The sequence below is a fragment of the Geotrypetes seraphini genome, chromosome 3 (assembly GCF_902459505.1).
Source record: "Geotrypetes seraphini chromosome 3, aGeoSer1.1, whole genome shotgun sequence".
Classification (NCBI taxonomy): domain Eukaryota; kingdom Metazoa; phylum Chordata; class Amphibia; order Gymnophiona; family Dermophiidae; genus Geotrypetes; species Geotrypetes seraphini.
The window spans coordinates 336,227,290-336,249,042 of NC_047086.1; the positions used below are offsets into that span (position 1 = coordinate 336,227,290).

Here is a 21,753-nt window from a genome sequence, read left to right on the forward strand (position 1 = left end):
CCAAGAATGGACTTCACTCGCTGGAAGAATCTGCCTCTAGAGAGCCCAGAAGATGGAAAAGAGACAACACCTCTACCAGAGAGGAAGCAGCAGAAATCATGCCAACGAGCAGCGCCACCTCGACCAAGCAGCCTAGGCCTATTCTCAGGCAAAACGAGGTACTGTGGAATCAGGGAGAGTCTGAACCAACCTGTCCTGGTCCACAACGAATAAGAAGATCCTTTAAAAGGAAACTCTGTCAACCTAGCCTTGGACACTAAATCCGCTGACCAAACAAGGTACAGCGTGCTGCCACTCCCAAGGCCAAAGACTTGGCAGAAGCTCGTAAGAGGTCATACATGGCATCCGAGAGATAAGAAGCACGCCCGAGCCACTAGCCCGCCACATATCACCGCCTGGACCAACAGAGCTGTCACAGTAAAACTCTAAGGAGAGACTCCAACTTATGCTCCGGGTCCTGCCAGGCTGCATCGCCCTCAACAAGCATGGTATGCCTCTTAGAAATGGCCGATATCACCGCGTCCACTACGGGTGACTTCAAAGTGTCCCTATCCCCTTAGGAATAGGATACAGGCGAGCCATAGAGCGCGTAAAACGAAAAGGGGCTTCGGGCACCTGCCACTGTGCGAGCATAAGATCCCAAGTATCTTGAAGCATGGGAAAAGAGCGGGAAGCAGAGCGGCCAGAGGCAGGGAAAAATGCCTGTATCTTGGTGTAGTATATAGACCTCCAAGACAACTGGAAGACAAAGACTCCAAATTAATTGAAGACATAGAGAATATCACTCTACGGGGAGACGCTGTTCTGCTAGGGGACTTCAACATGCCTGACGCAGATTGGAACTCATACTCAGCAACAACCAGCGGCAGCAGGAGACTGTTAACATCCATAAAGGGAGCACGACTCAAACAAATGGTATTGGAACCCACTAGGGCCCAGGCGATCCTGGACCTGGTACTCACCAACGGGGATAGCGTCTCGAAGGTCTCGGTAGGAGATACGCTAGCCTCCAGCAACCACAACATGGTGTGGTTCTACCTCAGAAAAGGTTTCCCTAGATCAAACACGAAAACAAAAGTACTCAACTTCCGAGGCACAGACTTCGAACGCATGGGAGATTTCATCCACCGGACACTGCAGAACCAAGCTACGACCGATGATGTGGAAGCTATGTGGTCATTCCTAAAATCTACCATACATGAAGCGACAAGCCTCTACATTAAATCAGTACACAAACGGCAGAGAAACAACAAACCCCAATGGTACTCCGCAGAAATCTCGCACCTCGTCAAGGAGAAGAAAAAAGCATTTATTTCCTACAAACGAACAGAGACTAGGGAAGCTAAACTAGAACATAGGGCGAGGTCTGCAGCGGTCAAAACGGCAGTCAGGGAGGCCAAACTTCAAGTGGAAGAGACTCTGGCAAAGAACATGAAGAAAGGGGACAAATCCTTCTTCGGGTATATTAGTGATAGGAAAAAGAACACAGACGGGATTGTACGCCTTAGAAAACCAGATGGGAACTGCGCAGAATCAGATTCCGATAAAGCAGAACTACTGAATGAATACTTCTGCTCGGTCTTCACCTGCGAGGCACCGGAGCATGGTCCGCAGTTGCAGGCAAAGCCGAGCGTGGAAGACCCGTTTCAGAATTTCGAGTTCACACCTGGCGACGTCTACTATGAACTGGCAAGACTAAGGTGAACAAAGCCATGGGACTGGACAATCTACACCCCAGGGTACTCAGTGAGCTGCGTGATGTCCTGGCAGAACTGCTTTCAGGACTCTTCAATCTCTCCCTAAGTTCGGGGAGAGTCCCCATAGACTGGAAAACAGCTAATGTCGTTCCACTGCACAAAAAGGATTGCAGGCAGAGGCTGCAAACTACAGACCGGTGAGTCTCACATCAATACTATGCAAACTCATGGAAACACTAATCAAACGTAAATTAGACGCAATCTTGGATGAGGAGAATCTACGGGATCCCAGTCAACACGGATTCACCAAGGGTAGGTCCTGTCAATCCAATCTCATCAGCTTCTTTGACTGGGTAACAAAACAGCTAGACTTGGGAGAATCTGTGGACGTCGTATACCTAGACTTCAGCAAAACTTTCGATAGTGTCCCGCATCACAGGCTGTTGAGCAAGATGAAATCAATGGGGCTGGGAGAAACACTAACTACATGGGTCAATGACTGGCTGAGTGGCAGACTTCAGAGGGTGGTAGTTAACAGTACCCTCTCTAAAACATCGGAGGTGACCAGTGGAGTACCGCAGGGCTCAGTCTTGGGCCCGCTCCTTTTCAACATATTCATAGGGGACCTAACTCAGGGGCTTCAAGGTAAGATAACGTTATTCGCTGACGACACCAAACTATGCAATATAGTGAGAGATGGCAATTCACCTGATAGTATAACACAGGACCTACATTTGTTGGAGCTTTGGTCCTCGACCTGGCAGCTGGGCTTCAATGCTAAGAAATACAAGATCATGCACCTCGGCAGCAGAAATCCGTGCAGAACTTACACCTTGAATGGTGAGACCTTAGCTAGAACTTCAACAGAACGAGACTTGGGAGTGATCATCAGCACAGACATGAAAACTGCTGATCATGTGGAGAAGGCTTCATCTAAGGCAAGACAGTTAGGCAAGTTGTTAGGATGCATCCGCAGGAGTTTCGTCAGCCAGAAGCCTGAAGTCATAATGCCATTATACAGAACCATGGTGAGGCCTCATTTGGAATACTGTGTGCAATTCTGGAGGCCACACTACCGAAAAGATGTGCTGAGAGTAGAGTCGGTGCAACGGATGGCCACCAGGATGGTCTCGGGGCTCAAGGATCTATCGTATGAGGAAAGGCTGAAAAATTTGCGGCTATACTCACTCGAGGAACGCAGGGAGAGAGGAGAAATGATCGAGACGTTTAAGTATATTACCGGCCGTATCGAGATGGAAGAAGAGATTCTCTTTCTCAAAGGACCCTCAGCCACAAGAGGGCATCCGCTCAAACTCAGGGGCGGGAAATTTCATGGCAACACCAGGAAATATTTCTTCACCGAGAGAGTGGTTGATCCTTGGAACGAACTCCCGGTGCAGGTGATCGAGGCAAACAGCGTGCAAGAATTTAAGAGCAAATGGGATGCCCATGTGGGATGCCTTAGAGGGTTAATCCAAGGGAACCTGTCACCAGGAGTGGGATCCCTAGGATAGTAGACTTGAGGTTGGGTCAGTGGAGTGGGCAGACCTGATGGGCTATGGCCCTTATCTGCCGTCATCTTCTATGTTTCTATTCCCTGAAGCAAGGGGTCCACCGTACACGGAGGCTCCGACACAATGTTCTCAAAGTGCAAAACTGAGGAGACCTGCAGAATTAACTCATGAAGCTCGTCCCGCTGAAAAAATGCGCACCACAGACACATCTTCGCCAGCTGGGGGGTGCTCAAACCCCTTGCGGGCAGTATCTGACCCCCCAAGAGGATCCTGGAAGTCTCCCCATAGGGTCCAGGTCCTCATCAATAACATCTTGCTCCTCTTGGAAAAATCCTCATTCCAAGAGACCCTCAGGTGAGGGGATAAGAGAGGAGTAGAGGGGGGGGCAAAACCGCCGCTGTGTGGGGTCACGGGGGGAAGATGTCAAGGGTAAACCTTCCTCCTCCCCCAGAGACCCCCGGAATGGACACGGAACCTTCTGCCACCAGCACATAAGATTTTCAAAATGCTAACAAAAATTCATGGGGAAAAGACCCCTGGCAGCCCCAAGGGACTCCCTGCCCCAGCATGGGACCCTCTTGGACCCTGTATTCCAGAACAGGGGGAAAGTCACCTGAGGTAACTTTAGAGGAAAGAGAAGGTTCCCACCGAAAATGGACCAAAACCTCCAAAATCGGAGTTCCTGCGGCCTACCGCATCTGAAAAGCCTGGGACTTTCCTGACGCTGAGGCCGAAGAACCGACCGACGCGTAAAGGGAATCCCCAGCCGGACTGGCGGTAAGAGAATCTTTTCTTCCTTACCGTCGGCAGCTATGGGACCCTCTGCATGGGCGTCGGGGGAAGCCAGGGCTTCCCCACGATCTGAAGCAGACTCGCGAGGCACTATCAGCGGGGCACCCTGGCTGCTGGCAAACGCTGCCGACGAGGCTGCCCCACTGCTCTGGCCTGCACAATGCTTGCACAGGTCGGCCCCGAGTACCTCGCATATAGATCACAATGAGCTCTTTTGCCCTTTAAAAGTGCTCATTGTGCCGGAAAAGGCCCAAGCTGAAAGAAAAAGTGCCGGTTAGATGAGAAAAACACAAAACAAACAGGCAGTTTTACAGGGAAATGAGCCCTGTAGACCGGCACACCTCAGGATTTTATTTTTTTTTTCAATCAGAACAGACTCCCCGGCTCTCAATGGAGGGCTGACCAACCAGAGGGCTAGGACGCCTGCTGAGGTCCCTAGAAAAATATGGGGAGGTGGAGGAAGGTGGGGGAGGGACCCCAAGGTCGGACGGATCCCCAAACAGGACCCATCCAAGCTCTATCTGGCACAAAAAGGGGAACCAGGAGTCCAAACACAAAAATCCAACAGTGCTAAGAGGGAGCCGAAATTAGCCTACCACTCTGCTACCGGAGACTGAGGAAGACTGGATTAGTAAAGGAGATGTTGTACTGATATACAAGTTTGATCTCAGTTTCCACCTGCTGGTAGCAGTGAGGTATATAACCTATCCGTAAGGAATTATACCGGTCTATCAAGTGATACAGAATTTATGCATTAACTTATGCCTGCTAAATCACAGGCCTAGACTATATGGATAGTGTGAGTACAGTCACCACACTATCCATATATGCAGGGCAACCACCAATATGCATAACAGTGCTGAATATATAAAGTTTAATATCAATAAAAATATTTAATTTAAGCCAATGACCATGTTGGTTGAATATTTTGTCAAATATATAAGAAATAAAAAACAGAGGAGGAAGTGAGGTTAGCCATGGAAAGTAAGTGTTCTAGTTGAGCTGTACCTAAGCTAAGCAGTATGCACATATCAGCAGGCCAGAGACAGTGGTTGGAAAGCTACAGAACCAGTCAGAGAAGCACTTAACATGACTGTGATTCGAGTCAGTGTGCTCTGATTCAGGGCATTGAGGAGAGAGGCCTGAAGAGGCTGGGACAGGCAAAGGAACTACACAAGACATTCAACAGAAATCTGTAATCCAGAAGGACATCAAAACAGAGATGGCAGATCTGAGGCAAGATATGGTGGCTCTGTGGAGGAGCTTGAAGCCTAGGATACACAGACAAGAATCAGTAAAAGATATGCAGTAATAGACAGAGAGCCTAGAAAAGACCTTGGAAGAGTAATTTTTGATGGAGTGAAAAATGGATCCACTTGTACCCATTCTACTCCACTCAAGATTTTGTAGACTTCAATCATATCTCCTCTCAGCCGTCTCTTCCAAGCTGAAGAGCCCTAACCTTATTAGTCTTCCTCATACAAGAGAAGTTCCATCCCTTTTATCATCTTGGTCGATCTTCTTTGAACCTTTTCTAGTGCTGCTATATCTTTCTTGAGATAAGGAGATCATAATTGAACGCAATACTCCAGGTGAGATCGCACCATGGAGTGATACAGGGGCATTATAACATTCTTTGTCTTGATGACCATCCCTTTTTTAATAATTCCTAGCATCTTGTTTGCTTTTTTGGCCACTGCCACATATTAGGCAGAAGGTTTCATCGTATTTTCTACGATGACACCCGGATCCTTTTCTTGGGCGCTGACCCTCCAAGGTGGACCTTAGCATCTGGTAACTGTGATTTGGATTATTCTTCCCAATGTGCATCACTTTGAATTTGTCCACATTAAATTTCATCTGCCACTTGGGACACCCACTCTTCCAATTTCCTAAGGTCTGTCTGCAGTTTTTCACAGTCCGCATGCCTTTTAACAACTTTGAACTGTTTAGTGTTATCTGCAAATTTAATCAACTCATGCGCCCCAATTTCCAGATCATTTATAAATAAGTTAAATAGCACCGGTCCCAGTACAGATCCTTGCGGCACTTCACTGTTTACTCTCCTCCATTGAGAAAAATGACCATTTAACCCTACTCTTTGTTTTCTATCTGATAACCAATTCCTAATCCACAACTGAACTTTGCCACCTATCCCATGACTCTTTAATTTTCGCAGGAGTCTCTCATGAGGAACTTTGTCAAAAACTTTCTGAAAATCTAGATACATTACCATCAACCGGCTCACCTTTATCCAGACCTTCAAAGAAGTCAAGCAAATTGGTGAGGCAAGATCTCCCTCGGTTGAACCCATGCTGACTCTGTCTCATTAAATCATGTTTGTCTACATTTTTTTTATTTTTTATAATTGTTTCCACTATTTTGCCCGGCATTGAAGTCGGACTTACCAGTCTGTAATTTCCCGGATCTCCCCTAGAACCCTTTTTAAAAATAGGCGTAACAGTAGCTATCTTCAGGTACTACAGCCAATTTTAGTGACAGGTTACAGATCACTAACAGCAGTTCAGCAATTTCATATTTGAGTTTTTTTAGTACTCTGGGCTGTATACCATCCAGTCCAGGTGATTTATCACTTTTGAACTTGTCGATTTGGCTTAGTGCATCTTCAAGATTCACTGAGATTTTTTCAGTTTCTCCGCATCATCACCCTTGAAAACCATTTCCAGTTCAAGCAGATCTTATGCATCTTCTTTCGTAAAGACTGAAGCAAAGAATTCATTCAGTCTTATCCTCCCTGAGTGCTCCTTGTTCATCCAACAGTCCCACGGATTCACTCACAGGTTTTCTGCTTCTGATGTACCTAAAAAAATTATGTTTTTGCTTCTTTTGCAAGTTTCTCTTCATATTCTTTCTTAGCCTTCTTTATCAATGCTTTGCATCTAATTTGCCATTGCATAAGTCTCTTCTTATTTTATTCATTCAGATTCTTTTACCATTCTTTAAAGAATGTTTCTTTGGCTCTAACAGCCTCTTTCACTTCACCTTTTAACCATGTCAGCTCTCTTTTCCTCTTCTTTCCACCTTTACCGATACGTGGAATTCATCTGGTCTAGTCTTCCACGATGGTATTTTTTAAACAAGCACGCCTGGTTTATAGTCCTAACCTTTGCAACTGATCCATTTATCTTCTTTTTACCCTTCTTTCTCATTTTATTATAGTCACCCTTTTGGAAATTAAATGCCTCTATAGTAGATTTCTTTTGCGACATCACTTCCGGTATCGGCTCAAATTTGATTACGTTATGATCACTGTTTCCCAGTGGACCCAACACAGTTAACTCTTGTACTATAGGTGAGCAATAAATGCCCCTGAATGCCCCTGAATCGGTTGACGGTTGCAATGAGCTCCCTAGCCAAGGAGACAGGCATCTGTCATTACGACCACCCAAGATGCTATCCGAAGGGACATGCCCTTGGTAAGGGATTGAGGGCGGAGTCCCCAATCCATGCTGGCTTGGGCCTCTAGTGTCCAAGGTAAAGACTTCTGCAAAAAATCTATCTGCCGAGACTATTGCTTGAGTAATGCATGTTGAAGAGGACGTATGTGGGCCCTCGTCCAAGGAACCACATCTATAGTGGCCGCCACTGAACCTAGGACTTGAAGACAGACTCATGCTTGAAGACAGGAGGCACAGTATCTGAGTGCAAAGCTTCTGGCTGCGTGCCTCTGGAAGATAGACACAACCTACAGCCATGTCGAACAAGACCCCCAGGTACTCCAGGGATTATGTTGGAGATAAATGGCTCTTTCTTTAATTCACAAACCAACCAAGATCTTTCAGGACTCTGATCCGCAGTGCATTGACCCTTGGACAAGGGGGCCCAGATCAGCCAGTTGTCCAGGTAGAGATGCACTTTCAGCCCCCATCTTTCGCAGGTGTGCTGCCACCATCACCATTACTTTGGTGAATGTGTGGGGGAGCTGTCGCCAAGCCAAAGGGCAGGACCGAGAACAGGTAATGCTGTTCCAGGACATGAAACCTTAAGAATTTTCTGTGGTCCGGGAAAATAGGAATATGAAAGTAGGCCTCCGAGAATCGAGGTATGCTGGCTTGAAGCAAGATGGCGGCAGAGTAGTGTGCAAGCAGACCCGGTCTCCACACTACTAGGAAAAAAAAAATCGCAACTTACCCCAACGCGAGCGGCTGAGGTCACACCGGTTGGCGCTGGACTGAAGTGGAGCTTCTTGCTCCCCTTGCGGAGCTATCACTAACTCAGAGGAGCTGCGATGAGAGATCGCTGACCCGGGCTTGTAGCTCGGTGGCTTGGGCTGGACGGGAGGAGTGCAGAAGCGGAGGCATGGCTTGGCTACCTTGAGTGAAGGGGACGCGTGTGAATGGAGCTGAGAGAAGGTTGGTGCTGGCTCCGGAGTGCAATGAGCCCTTTTTGGTGCAGGCTCTGTCGGCTCACAGTCTGTTCCAGCTTTGGAGGAGCAGGAGAGTGGAGGCGTGGCTGAAGCCTGCAAACAGCAGGGCTGACTACGGGGCGGAAGCAGACATGCCCCCAACCTTTTGGAGTCTACTGGAGGAGAGTTGAGCTTCAGGGGAGAGGTTCCTGCAGTGACTTAGTAAGGAGCAGAGAGAGCTGGCAGTAGGCTCCCAACCTGGTAGCAGGTAACCTCCAATATAGAAAAAGTTGATTTGAAGCGCCTCCCTTGCACCGAGAGCTGGTGCTAAGTGGAGCTGAGAGGAGGCTGAACAAGGAGACATAGCCTAAGCTCCGGACCCACAGAGCATTAAGGAACAACTTGCAACTGGACATAAGACCGGTCCATGCTAATAAGAAGCCGAGCTGGAAAAAGGACTGTGATAGTGGTCTTTGCTGTGGAGTTTTCTGAAGGCTCACTGGCAGTGGTAAGATCATTTAAATGTCTTTAAAGTGTTCTCAAGACTGTATATAAATTCAATTCTAAGAAGTATTTAATTGGAAAAAAAAAGAAGGCGGCGTGGGGAATATGGCTAATAAAAAAAAAAAAAAAACAGGCTTGATTTAAAGATGTTTGCTTACCGACCAGAAGATACAACAGAGGTGCTAATACTGGAACAAAATCCAACACAGGAAGAAGAGGAAGCAACAACGCTTAGAAAAGAAACTTTGGAGCCATTTGAATCTCCCCCAGCAGATATGACGCCGGCCAGAAAGGGAGATTTACAACAATGGATGGCCAATATGAAGCTTTCTTTAGCAGTCTTTACTTCAGACATTAAAATAAACATTGATGGCCTTCATAAAAAAATGGATGGTATGGCTCAGAGCCTCCAAGAATTTTGAGGAGAGGGTTATTACGCACGATCAGGAGATAACCGAAATCAAACAACATTGTAAACAAATAGACCTATCAGTAGAAGAACTGCTCCTTAAAGTAGAAGATGGAGAAAATAGGTCAGGGCTCAGTCTTGGGCCCAATCCTATTCAACATCTTTATAAGGGACTTGGTAGAAGGGCTTTGAGGTAAAATAACATTATTAGCCAATGATACCAAACTAAGTAATGTAGTGGGCAAATGCACAACGGACGAAGATTCAATGCCCGACAACATGATGCCCGACTTACTCTTACTGGAGCGCTGGTCTAGGACCTGGCAACTCAACTTCAATGCCAAAAAATGCAAAGTTATGCACCTGGGCAGCCAAAATCCATGCAAGTCTTATACCCTTAATGGCGAGATCCTAGCAAAAACGGTAGCAGAACGAGACTTGGGGGTAATCGTCAGTGAGGACATGAAGACTGCCAATCAAGTGGAGCAAGCTTCATCCAAGGCAAGACAAATCATGGGTTGCATACGAAGGGGTTTCGTCAGCCGTAAGGCGGAAGTCATTATGCCATTGTATAGATCCATGGTGAGGCCCCCACCTGGAATACTGTGTGCAATTCTGGAGGCCGCATTATCGCAAGCATGTGCTGAGACTGGAGTCAGTGCAGAGAATGGCCACCCGGATGGTCTCGGGACTCAAGGATCTCCCATACGATGAACGGCTTGACAAATTACAGCTATACTCGCTCGAGGAGCGCAGAGAGAGGGGTGACATGATCGAGACGTTCAAGTATCTTACGGGCCGCATCGAGGCGGAGGAAGATATCTTCTTTTTCAAGGGTCCCACGACAACAAGAGGGCATCCGTGGAAAATCAGGGACGGGAAACTACGAGGCGAGACCCGGAAATTCTTTTTCACTGAAAGGGTGGTTGATCGCTGGAATAGTCTTCCACTGCAGGTGATTGAGGCCAGCAGCGTGCCTGATTTTAAGGCCAAATGGGATCGGCACATGGGATCTATTCACAGGGCAAAGGTAGGGGAGGGACATTAGGGTGGGCAGACTAGATGGGCCGTGGCCCTTATCTGCCGTCTATTTCTATGTTTCTATGGCGAAATAACCTAAGATTCTGGGGAATCCCTGAATCGGAAGACCTCATACAAGCCATATGCCATAAGTTCCTATAAGCAGAAAACCCAGAAGCAGAGCTTCCAGTTATGGAATTTGAACGTATACATCGAGCTCTGGGTCCACACAAATCAGAGAGACCAAGGGACATAATAGTACATTTCCTAAGATATCCACAGAAGGAGAGAGTTCTGCAAGCAGCTCGGAACATTGGTCATTTGATGTGGAACAACGTAAAAGTGGAACTGTTTGCGGACATCTCTCCAGCAACCTTGAAATGGAGACGAGACTGTCATGAAGTAACTAGATGCCTGCAACAGAATAATATCCGTTACAAATGGCACTATCCATTTGGGATTTCTTTTATGTTACAAGGCAAGCTACATAAAGTTGGATCAGCCCTAGAAGCCCAACAGTTACTTCTACAGGCCAAACTTTGGACCACCGAAGGAGGAAAACAGCAAAAGGAACCATCGCAACCTCCAACTACGGAACTGCCAAATCAGAGATGGCATAGAGCAGAAAAAAAAAGAGTTTACAAAGACAATGAGAATAATTGCTGATACTATTATTTTTATTTAATAATTTTTTGATAAAATAAAGATAAGATGTTTTAAAGGGGTAGGCCTTAAGAAAATGAAGGAGAACCGGGTCTAAGTGAACTTTCTTTGACACTGATGTCTGGAATTCGACCTGACACCTGGTCTTATCGACTGGTGCCCGGATCTAGACCCAGGGACAGAAGACGAGAGAAATCTGAAGGGGTAAGGGGGAGGGGGAGGGGGAGCAAGGGATCTAGGGCAAATTAGTTTTGCTTTTAGGAATGATTGGATGGGGAAGGGGTACTATGGGTAAGGTGCTTACTGGGGGAGATAAGGTGACCTGGGGAAAAGACTTTAAGATCTGCAAATTTAGGAAATTGTGAAAGAATGTATGAAAACAACATAAGATTAGGAAGTCTAAATGTGAATGGACTTAATATACCTCGAAAACACCAGTTGCTCCTGCAGGAGTTGAGGAGGTTGAAGCTTGATATATGCTTTCGACAAGAAACGCATTTCAAATGCATTTCAAAATTAAGCAAAAAGATGGTCCATTTTAAAGATTATCCGGTGAGAATATGGGCCTCTAATATAAAGGAGAAAAAGAAAACAGGGGTGGGAATATTATTTGAAAAAAATTGAAAGTTACGACGAAAGAGGAATGGAGAGATGATCAAGGTAGATGGATCATTTGGGTGGGTGAATTGAATGGGATAAAGGCGACCTTGGTGAACCTCTATGTACCTAATATCAATCAAAGGAAATTTTTTAAAGATCTTCTAAGTATAATTAAAAAAAAAATAGGAAGGGCTACTCTTAGCAGGAGGGGACTTTAATCTCGTTCTGGACCCTCATTGGGACACTACGAGTACTAAAAGTGATAGAATAAAAAGAGATAGGAAACAATTAAAAAGATTTTTGGAAGTATTAAATTTATTGGATGGATGGAGGAATTTACACATGTTAGGAAGAGATTATACTTATTATTCTTCCCCACATAAAGTATATTCCCGTATTAATATGATTTTGGTAGATAAATCCCTAGGAGGTAGGTAATTAGATGCAAAAATAGAGGAAACTAGCTAGGCAGACCATGCCACATTATGGATAGATATAACTTGGGGATATGCTAAAATAGGGATACGATATTGGAAACTGAACGATACCCTATTAAAAGACCCTAAGGTAGTCCAGAAAATAGAACAATCTATCAGAAATTTTTTAGATAACAATAGTATAGATCATTACTCACCCATCATGATTTGGGAATCCTTAAAAACTGTTCTAAGGGGAGAGTTGATTGCTATAGCCTCTTAAAAGAAAAAGATTCGGGGAAAAGGAGGAAAAAAGATTAAGAGAAAAATTGATGGGATTAGTAACAGCATAAAAAGGGAATTGGTGGTAAACATATTAGGACTTTAGGGAAAAAGGAAGATGAAACCATCCAATTTAATATAGATTAACTTAGACTCAAACATTATGAATCTGGGAATCATGCAGGGAAATTATTAGCACATCGCATTAAAATTCAACATCAACAAAGTAATATTATAGGCATACGATCTGAACATGGTGATCTCCTATTAAAAGATAAGGAGATCCATGATAGGTTTGTGGATTTCTATAAAAATCTATATACATCAGAATATCAGGGACAGGAGGAATCCCTGACACAATATCTGTCTCATTTAGAATTAAACAAGCTCCAAGATTTAGAGGTCCAAAGATTGGATGAAGATATAACTGAAGATGAGATTCGAGGAGTGATAAATCAAATTAAACTGGGCAAGTCTCCAGGAATGGATGGATTTACAGGATTGTTTTATAAAAAGTTTATATCTTATGTAACTCCTCTTCTAACAATATTCAATAATTTAAAAGATAGAGAACAATTACCAAATTTCATGAGATTGGCGGGAATCACAATAATTCCTAAAACAGGAAAAGATAATACATACTGTGCTAGCTATAGACCCATTTCATTGTTAGGAATAGATACAAAAATTATGGCTAGAGTTCTTGCCAATAGATTGTCATCATATATGCCATCATTTATCCATCCAGACCAGGTGGGCTTTATCACTGGGAGTCAAGCATCTGATGGGATCAGAAAGGTACTAGATTTGGTATGGAGGGCTAAAAGGGAAAGAACAGGATGGGTGGCAGTTTCAGTCGATGCTAAAAAAGCCTTCGATCGAGTTGAATGGAGGTTCATAGATGCTGTCTTAGGACATATGGGCTTTGGTGAAAGGTATAAGGATTGGATATTTACACTATATAACACCCCACTAGCATGTGTTAAAATAAATGGAATTTATTCCACTACATTTGAATTCCAAAGAGGGACAAAGCATTATCCCCTTGATTTTTGCATTAATTATTGAGCCCTTAGCACAGAAAATTAGACAGTCTCAATAGGTAAAAGGCCAGAGCCTGGCGGGTGAAGAGCAAAAGTTGTCTTTGTTTGCAGATGATATATTAGCTATTGTTGAAGCATCGGAGAAGACTTTAACTACCCTTAAAGATTTTATGAATGAATATGGCCAACTATCAGGGTTTAAAGCTAATTTAAGTAAGACGGAAGTGATGAATATTTCAGCATCAACAGAGAGGATTACAGAATTACAAAAATCAGTACCCCTGAAGTGGGTGAAGGGCTCTATACGCTATTTGGGAATAACTTTGGGAGTAGATTCGGCACTTTTGTTCCAGCAAAATTATATACTATTAGTAAAGGACATCCAGAAAGATTTAGACAGGTGGAATAAATTGTTCATCTCTTGGCTAGGACGTATGGAAGTGGTAAAGATGATTCTCCCTAAGTTTCTTTACTTTTTCCAAGTTCTACCGATAGAAATCCCAAAACAGTATTTTCAAAAATGGACTAATATGATGCTTAGATTTATATGGGGAGGGAAGCGTCCAAAGGTCGGAAAACAGGCAATGTTAAGTCTAAAGCAGAAGGAGGACTAGGGTTGCCTTCTTTGGAAAATTATTATAAAGCAGCACAGTTGAGAGCAATAGTTGAATGGCACTCATCTCCTCCCAAACTTTGGGTAAAAATAGAACAAGCAATGTTAGAAGAGAGAAAAGGTATAAGAAACTTGAGATACCTACCATGGGTGGGAGAAAAAGAATCAATAAATAATCCCTTTAGTAAATGCTCTCTGAAAATCTGGAAAAGTGTTAGGAAAAAATTTTCAGATGGGAAAAAAGGTATCCTTTTTACACCTATATTATACGCACAGGATTTTATGCTGGGAAGGGAGGGTGGAATTTTTAAAAAGTGGGAGCTAAAAGAGTTAGTATGTTTTGGCCAACTAGTTGAAGAAGGAGAGGTCAAAAATTTTACAGATATACAAGACCAATATCAACTAGAAACGAGAGATCTTTTCCCTTATTTACAGATAAAAAAATTATATGACGACATATAAGGCAAAGAGGAATGGAAATTTAAAGAGATCTGAATTTGAAAAAGGCTTAGGAAAACCAGTAGAGAAAGGGTGTGTATTCTGGTTATATAAGATTATAAATGAAGATAAAGCAACTAAAACATCATACATGAAAGCATGGAAAAGGACTTGGGGAAGGATTGGTCCATAGATGAGTGGGGGGTAATTGTATTACATCTTTTTCAGACAGCTAGGGCAGCCACTTTGGTGGAAAATGCTATTAAATTCTTAGTATGTTGGTATACCACCCCGATTTTAATTAGTAAATATAGCAAACAGAGTGATACTAACTGTTGGAAAGGTTGTGGTGAAAGAGGTACATTTTACCATATGTGGTGGGAATGTCAAAGGGTCCAGAAGTTTTGGAAGCAAGTATTTGAATATGTGAGCAGACTAATTCAAACTCCACTTAAGCTGAATCCTGAAAGAGCATTGTTGGGAATAAGGATAGAAGGTTTTAACATCTTTTCAATCTAAACTTTTGGACTTAGCATTTATAGCCACTAGACTGACCCTTGCTCAGCAATGGCGTATGACAAATGTACCTACCCTACGAAATGTGAGAGAACGTTTAGGAATAGTCTGAAAAATATAGACTTTCAGCCCTTTTATCCAATCAATGGGCAAAATTTAACGATATATGGGAGAGTTATATTGAACTAGAAAAAGAAGCCTTATGAAAATATTATTCTACTGTTATGGAACCAGGTCTCCTGGGAGTAAGGGGTATGATAGGGAATGGGATTCTTTTAATTTTATTATTTGTAAGATGCACTAATTTTTTTTTTCTTTCTTTTTTTTCCAATTAGTTTACAAATTGTATGTTATATCTTGTATTGAGTTTACTGTATTGATTGATTGAATGAAAATATTTAAATAAAGAATTAAAAAAAAAAAAATAAAGTATGCCTCCATCAGATCTAGAGAGGCCAGGAACTCTCCCAGAGTCATTGCCAATATGACTGATCAAACCATTTCTTCATGTGAAAACGCGGGACCCTGAGCACTGCATTTATGTGAGTAAGGTCCAGAATGGGCCTCCGTTGGAGCCTTTATTTGGCATGATGAAGTATATGAAGTATCTGCCCGAGCCAAAGTCTTCAGGTGGCACAGGCTCTATGGCCTGAATGTCTAACAACCTTCTCACAGTGGTTTGCACTTGGGTTGCTTTTTCCGGGCGCCCCACAGGAGAGTCCACAAACCAATCTGTTAGTGGCCAAGTGAATTCCAACTTGTAGCTTCTCTGGATGATTTCCAGAAACCAACTGTCAGACAAAATCTGAACCCAGGCCAGTAGAAAGTCCGAGAGTCGGCCTCCTATCTTGAGAGAAAATGCCCCCAAGCTGGCGTCATTGCAACTTCTTGGCGGAGGGAACAGCATCGGGTGCTGATGTATCTTCATCCAGAAAATCTCTGCTTTTAGCTTTGGAGAAATCTCTGGAAGTGCAGCTGGAATGCTGTTGAGACCACCTGTAGCCACAAAAATTAGAGTGTCCTTAGCATCTAGAGCAGGAATATCAAAGTCCCTCTTCAAGGGCCGCAATCCAGTCAGGTTTTCAGGATTTCCCCAATGAATATGCATGAGATCTATTAGCATACAATGAAAGCATTGCATGCAAATAGATCTCATGCATAGTCATTGGAGAAATCCTGAAAACCCGACTGAATTGCGGCCCTCGAGGAGAGACTTTGACACCCCTGACCTAGAGGCTCTGGGTTTGCTGTCAGGTGTGTCTTGGATCAATTATCTACCACACAAGTCATAAGATCGTCCAGACCCATTCCGAATAACAATTGTCCCTTAAAAGTAAGTCTTCTGAGAGTAGCCTTGGAGGTGGAATCTCTAGCCCACTATCTAATCCAGAGCATTGAAATTAAGTAAGCTGAAGCTTTACTCATTACCCGAATAATGTCATAGAGAGCATCTGCTACATAATCTACCTCACACAAGAGGAACTTAGGTACAGGCTCCTCGCACTTGCGCTCCAGAGTGCTTAGCCTAGAAATTCTAGACAGGCATGTGTCACAAAGACGCTACCGAGACCACTTTGAATCCCAAAGTCAATGCCATGAAAATCCTCTTGACAACTACATCTACTTAGTGATCCTGCATATCTTTTAGCACCAAACCACCTTCACTCAGAAGAGAGGTGCACTTAGTAACCTGTGCAACCAAGGAATCCAACTTAGGCTGAGTAAACAGCTACTGCCACTCCTGTGCTATAGGATATAGCTGAGAAATGGCTCTCACTACCTTGAGTGACCCCTCTGGAGAATTCCACTGATCCACGACTAAGATATTAAGGTCAAGGTGCCAGGCAAATGTAGAAGACTGAATCCTCACTCCACTCATAAGGGAGGAAGAAGCAGAGGGGACTGACTGGGAGTTCAAATTTAGCTCACAGAAGTAGTCAGAAATGAGATCCAGCAGAGCCAAGGGCTTGAATAAGTGCAGAAGCGTGGGATCATCCCCAGGATCCAGGGCCATCATGAGATCAAAAGGGCCAGACTGTAGCCCGGCATCCCCTACCAGGGTTGGTACATATTGAGACAGTAAAGGAACAGCGAGAGTCCTATCATCATCTGTATAACCATCAAAAAGATCTCCAAAGCCCTGGTCAGTGACGAGGCAAATGCACCATGGGAGGTCTTACCCTTACATGCAGTGTCCGAAATGCTACCCTTGGATATGTTAGGACGGTTTTCCTGATAGGCTTTCCACATCAAATTGACAAATTCATTTCATAGGTTGTAACAACCTTACTCACTGTGACCTGTTCTGGCAATTTGCTGCAGCCTACCTTGGCCCTCAACAGTAGCTGAAAAGGGAGAAGAAAATCACTGCCTCATGAAGAACATCTCCTCCAATGCTGCCACCCCACAGACCGACGGATGCATAAAACCAGAAGGAGGGAGATGAAAATATAGCCAGCACTCTGCAAAACACCACATAGTCTCCTAGGGATGCTTAACAGTCTGCGCTCAAACCCTGCAAAGCAGTTGGTAAGCAATGCTAACCGGAGAAAGCCCCAAGCTCCAAAAAATCTTTTGCAGGCTGCCTAACAGGTACCATAAGGGGTTGGCCTGTCAGCTGCAGACCTCAATCTGCTTCTTCTCCACACAAGCAGAGCCAAATCCTGGAATTCGGAAGCTCTGAGCATCAAAACCCAAAGAAAAGATGAAAAAAAAACCCCTAAAAAATTTTTAAAAAAAGGGCAGAGCAGAACAGAAACACTCCTTCAGGCTCACGTGCGCAAGGGAAAAACTGTAGTTGGAAGTAGAGCTCTCAGTGAAGTAGGAGGGATACAGAAAAAAATCCGGAGTGGATTGCTTCTGCAAAGGCTTATGGCCATGGGGAGATTACCTGTTTGTCCAGAATGACACATCTATTGCACTAAAAATAGTGTTTAAAAAAATAAAAGTACAGAAACGTTTTGAAGATCCCTTATAGTAAATGAAAGCAGCCTATAACAATTTTTAAAAACTCATCTGCATGATGTTTTCCAGCTGAGACACAAGGTCAAAGGAAAATTTTAAAAAATATTTTATACTCTGGTGACCCTCCTTTTTTTGTAAATGTACAAATTAATTCCAAACTCGGATTCCTAAGGCCCTGTGTTTATTGTAGCTCAAATCCGAAATAGGGCACATACATTCTCTCTCAACATTAGACACAATAACACACTGCTTTATAGTTAAGACTGAATGATCACATACCACAGTCCATGATTCCTGCTCCTTTGGTTCCAGGATTCCAGAATTGAAAATTTCTAACAATTGTTGTAGCCCTCCTGAAGCAACAAACTGTAAGTAAATGACAGAAAAACAAAAGGCAGCTGTAAAATGCACTTCACACACTCAAAAGTGTAATGATTGAGATACATGGGCGAAGGAATCCATCAATGTTAACTTTCAAGGATGTAAAAGAAAGGTTTTGTATTAAATATATAAAAAAAATAATAAGGGCACCAATTTTTGAAGGGTTCATATTCCCCACTTTGAACGTTTTACTATGGCCAAGTTCCTAAATTTATGCTTAATATTTCACTAAACTGCTTCAATATGGATGTATTTAGGGCAGGAAAAATAAAGGAGCTTAGCACTGATTTTCAGCTCTAATACCTATGGGTCCCTTTTACTAACCTTAGTGCACACTATATATTGTGCATCCTATTTGATACCTATAAGCCACTTATAGGTATAAGGTACTTAGCACATGCTAACGTCAGTTAGCAGACTCTAAGCTTTAGTAAAAGGGCCCCTAATAGGGTTCTAAACTTCGTCAAATGAATTGTATGCCTAAATAAAGGCACATAACTTTTGAGCTTCCAAATTTTAGTAAATTTTCAGCTGAAAACTTAGGATCCTAGGTTTGGTTCAAAATAGAGAACAAATTTAGGAATCTAGCTTAGGAGTCTAAATTTAGGAGTCAATTTCTTTTAAATATTGGGCCCCAGGATTTTTACCTTCTGGTCACTATAAATTTCACTTCTTCAGCTAAGCACTGGGCTGGTTTCTCACCATGCTCTGACAATGTATTTCAACATTGACCGACTTAAATGCTGTTCTTCAGCCAAAAGACAGAAAAAATATTAGTGTTATCATATGAAAACCCACTAACAGCTGAGGTTTCCAAAAGCTGTCCCACAGAATAAGAGAATGACACAGGGTCAAATTTTTTCCTTGTCCCTAAGGGAAATCATTTTCCTGTCCCGTCCACATTCCTGTAAGCTGTCCTCATCTGCACAAGCATCAAACACTTTAAAATCATAATTGTTCAAGATTTGTGCGGTTAAGGTTGAGTTTAAAGGAATGGGGTAGGGACAGCGACAAAACATGCAAGGACAGGGTGGGTAAATTGAGCTCCTGCAGGCACGGGGAAAAATTTGTCCCTATGTTATTCTCTATCACAGAACTCACTAACAAAGTGTTAATTCAGCTGATGAATGTTAAGAATCACTTGATACTTGTGTGCTTATTTTGAAGAGAACCACATGCTTAACCTAGACAAGATTTTGGACTGTAGTAGAGAGAGCAGAAGGCTGCTGTGGTACATCTGGATACTAATGACTTAGGAAGGTGTAAGAAAAAGGTTCTAGAACCCACAGTTAGGATTTTAGGTTGAAAGCTAAAATCTAGAACCTCCAGAGTAGAATTCTGAGAAATGTTCCCTGTTCCTCATGATGGAAATCAGAAGCAAGCAGAGTAATCTTAATATATTGATGAAATGATGGTGCAAGGAAAAGGACTTTAGATTTGTTAGCATCTGGACATTTTTGGGTAGGGAGAGCTTATTCCAAAAGGATAGACTTAATCTTAACAAGGCTGAAATTGGCTGCTGACACGGTTTAAAAAGGAGACAGAGCAACTTAGGCCACAATAAGGGAGAAAGCCAGCAGCTAATTAACAATGCATGGTTTGGAGTGAGATACCTATAAAACATACTCACAAAATAGTGACATGCATCCAATAGAGAGGGTGCAAAGAAGGCAAAAGTAGTCTAGGTGCATTTAAATAAAGCGTACTTCAAGGAAAATAGTAGGCATTCATACGAACTTAAGAGTTGTGATACTGGGATAGACTAAGGTCAATCAAGCCCAGTCAGGCCCCTCAAAATGGGAGCTTGGGGGGATTTGATTTTCCAAACCCGGCCTCCAAGGGGTCCAGGCAGAGTCTCCAAGGGGAGGCCATACCCATTCAAAAGCTTCCAATGGCAGGCACAGGCCGAAGGCTAGATCAGTCTTCTGCTCCTGTGCCGAATTATCTTGTTAACTCTGCTCTGTCAGCCATAGATTTTTCTTCACGTCGCATCCCATTCCACCTGTTATGTGAAGTACTTCCTGTTTCAGCATAGACAGGAAAGGAAGCAGCAGAAGACCGACCCTGGCTGACAGAATTAATGGGATATGAATAGCACATAACCTGGCACAAGGAGCAGGTCACTGAGTGAGCAGTGATAATCACACTACTGCTTTCAGCAAACAAGGGGAGTCCAGTGAGAGGAAGAGGATCCAGTTTTGTCTCTTGGCAGTTCTGAGCCCAGTATCTTATTTCCAGCAATGGTCACAAGTACCTGGCAATATCATAAGAACATCAGAATAGCCTTACTGGATCAGATCAATGTTCTATCTAGCCCAGTATCCCATCTTCACGGAGGCCAATCCAAGTCATAAATACCTGACAAAAACCCAAATAGTAGCAGAATCCCATGCCATCAGTCTAGGGCAAGCAGTGGCTTATCTCTGTCTCAACAGCAGTTTATTGACTTTTCCTCCAGGAACTTGTCCAAACCATTTTTAAAACCAGCTACATTAACCTCTCTTACCACATCCTCTGGCAACGCATTCCAGAGTTTAACTATTCGCTGAGTCAAAAATATTTCCTCCTATTGGCTTTAAAAGTATTATTCTATAATTTCATTGAGTGTCCCCCTAGTCTTTGTAAATCTTGATACGGTAAAAAAATTGATCCACTTGTACCCGTTCTACACCAGTCAGGATTTTATAGACTTTGATCATATCTCCCCTCAGCCCTCTCTTTTCCAAGCTGAAGAGCCCTAACCTTTTTAGTCTTTCCTCATACGAGAGGAGTTCCATCCCCTTTATCATTTAGAATATTGTGTACAATTCTGGAGGCCGCACCTTCAAAAAGATATAAAAAGGATGGAGATGGTATATGGTCTTCATCATAAGGCGTATGGAGACAGACTTAAAGATTTCAATCTGCATACTTTGGAGGAAAGGCGGGAGAGGGGAGATATGACAGACATATTTAAATACCTATGTAATATAAATGTGTATGAGTCGAGTGTCTATAATTTGAAAGGAAACTCTGCACTGACAGGGCATAGGATGAAGTTAAGAGGTGATAGGCTTCGCAGTAATCTAAGGAAATACTATTTTACAGAAAGGGTGGTAGATGCATGGAACAGTCCCCCAGAAGAGGTAGTGGAGATAGAGACTGTGTCTGAATTCAAAAGGGCCTGGGATAGGCACAAAGGATCTGGTTATTGCGGATGGGCCATTTGGCCTTTAGCTGCCATCATGTTTCTATATTTATCATCTTGGTCGCTCTTTTTTGAACCTTTTCTATTGCTGCTATATCTTTTTTAGCCCTTAAATGTGCTTTATTTTAAATGCTGTAGTTCTTCCCTTTTCCTTATTTGTGTGTAGTTTATCTCCTTAGTCTCAGTCTATGGTTTTATTATTTGTTGCTTTTTAATATTGTCTTGTTTTTAATATATCAATACTAATTTGTTTTGTTATTTTAAAGATTCCCCTCTTTTATTATTGCTGTACACCGCCTTGAAATTTGTATAAGCGGTATAACAAACTTTTTAATAAACTTGAAACTT

The 21,753-nt window shown here is 43.1% G+C and overlaps 1 protein-coding gene across 8 annotated transcripts in view; it reads right to left on the reverse strand.

The window, feature by feature from the left end:
- Positions 1-21,753, reverse strand: part of USP34 (ubiquitin specific peptidase 34) — a 1,084,964-nt gene that overhangs the window by 463,040 nt on the left and 600,171 nt on the right. For all 8 annotated transcript variants that reach the window (XM_033939082.1, XM_033939080.1, XM_033939079.1 and 5 more), the window contains one exon: positions 18,117-18,203. In XM_033939082.1, the coding sequence (XP_033794973.1) occupies positions 18,117-18,203 (87 nt within the window). The remainder of the gene's footprint in view (positions 1-18,116; positions 18,204-21,753) is intronic.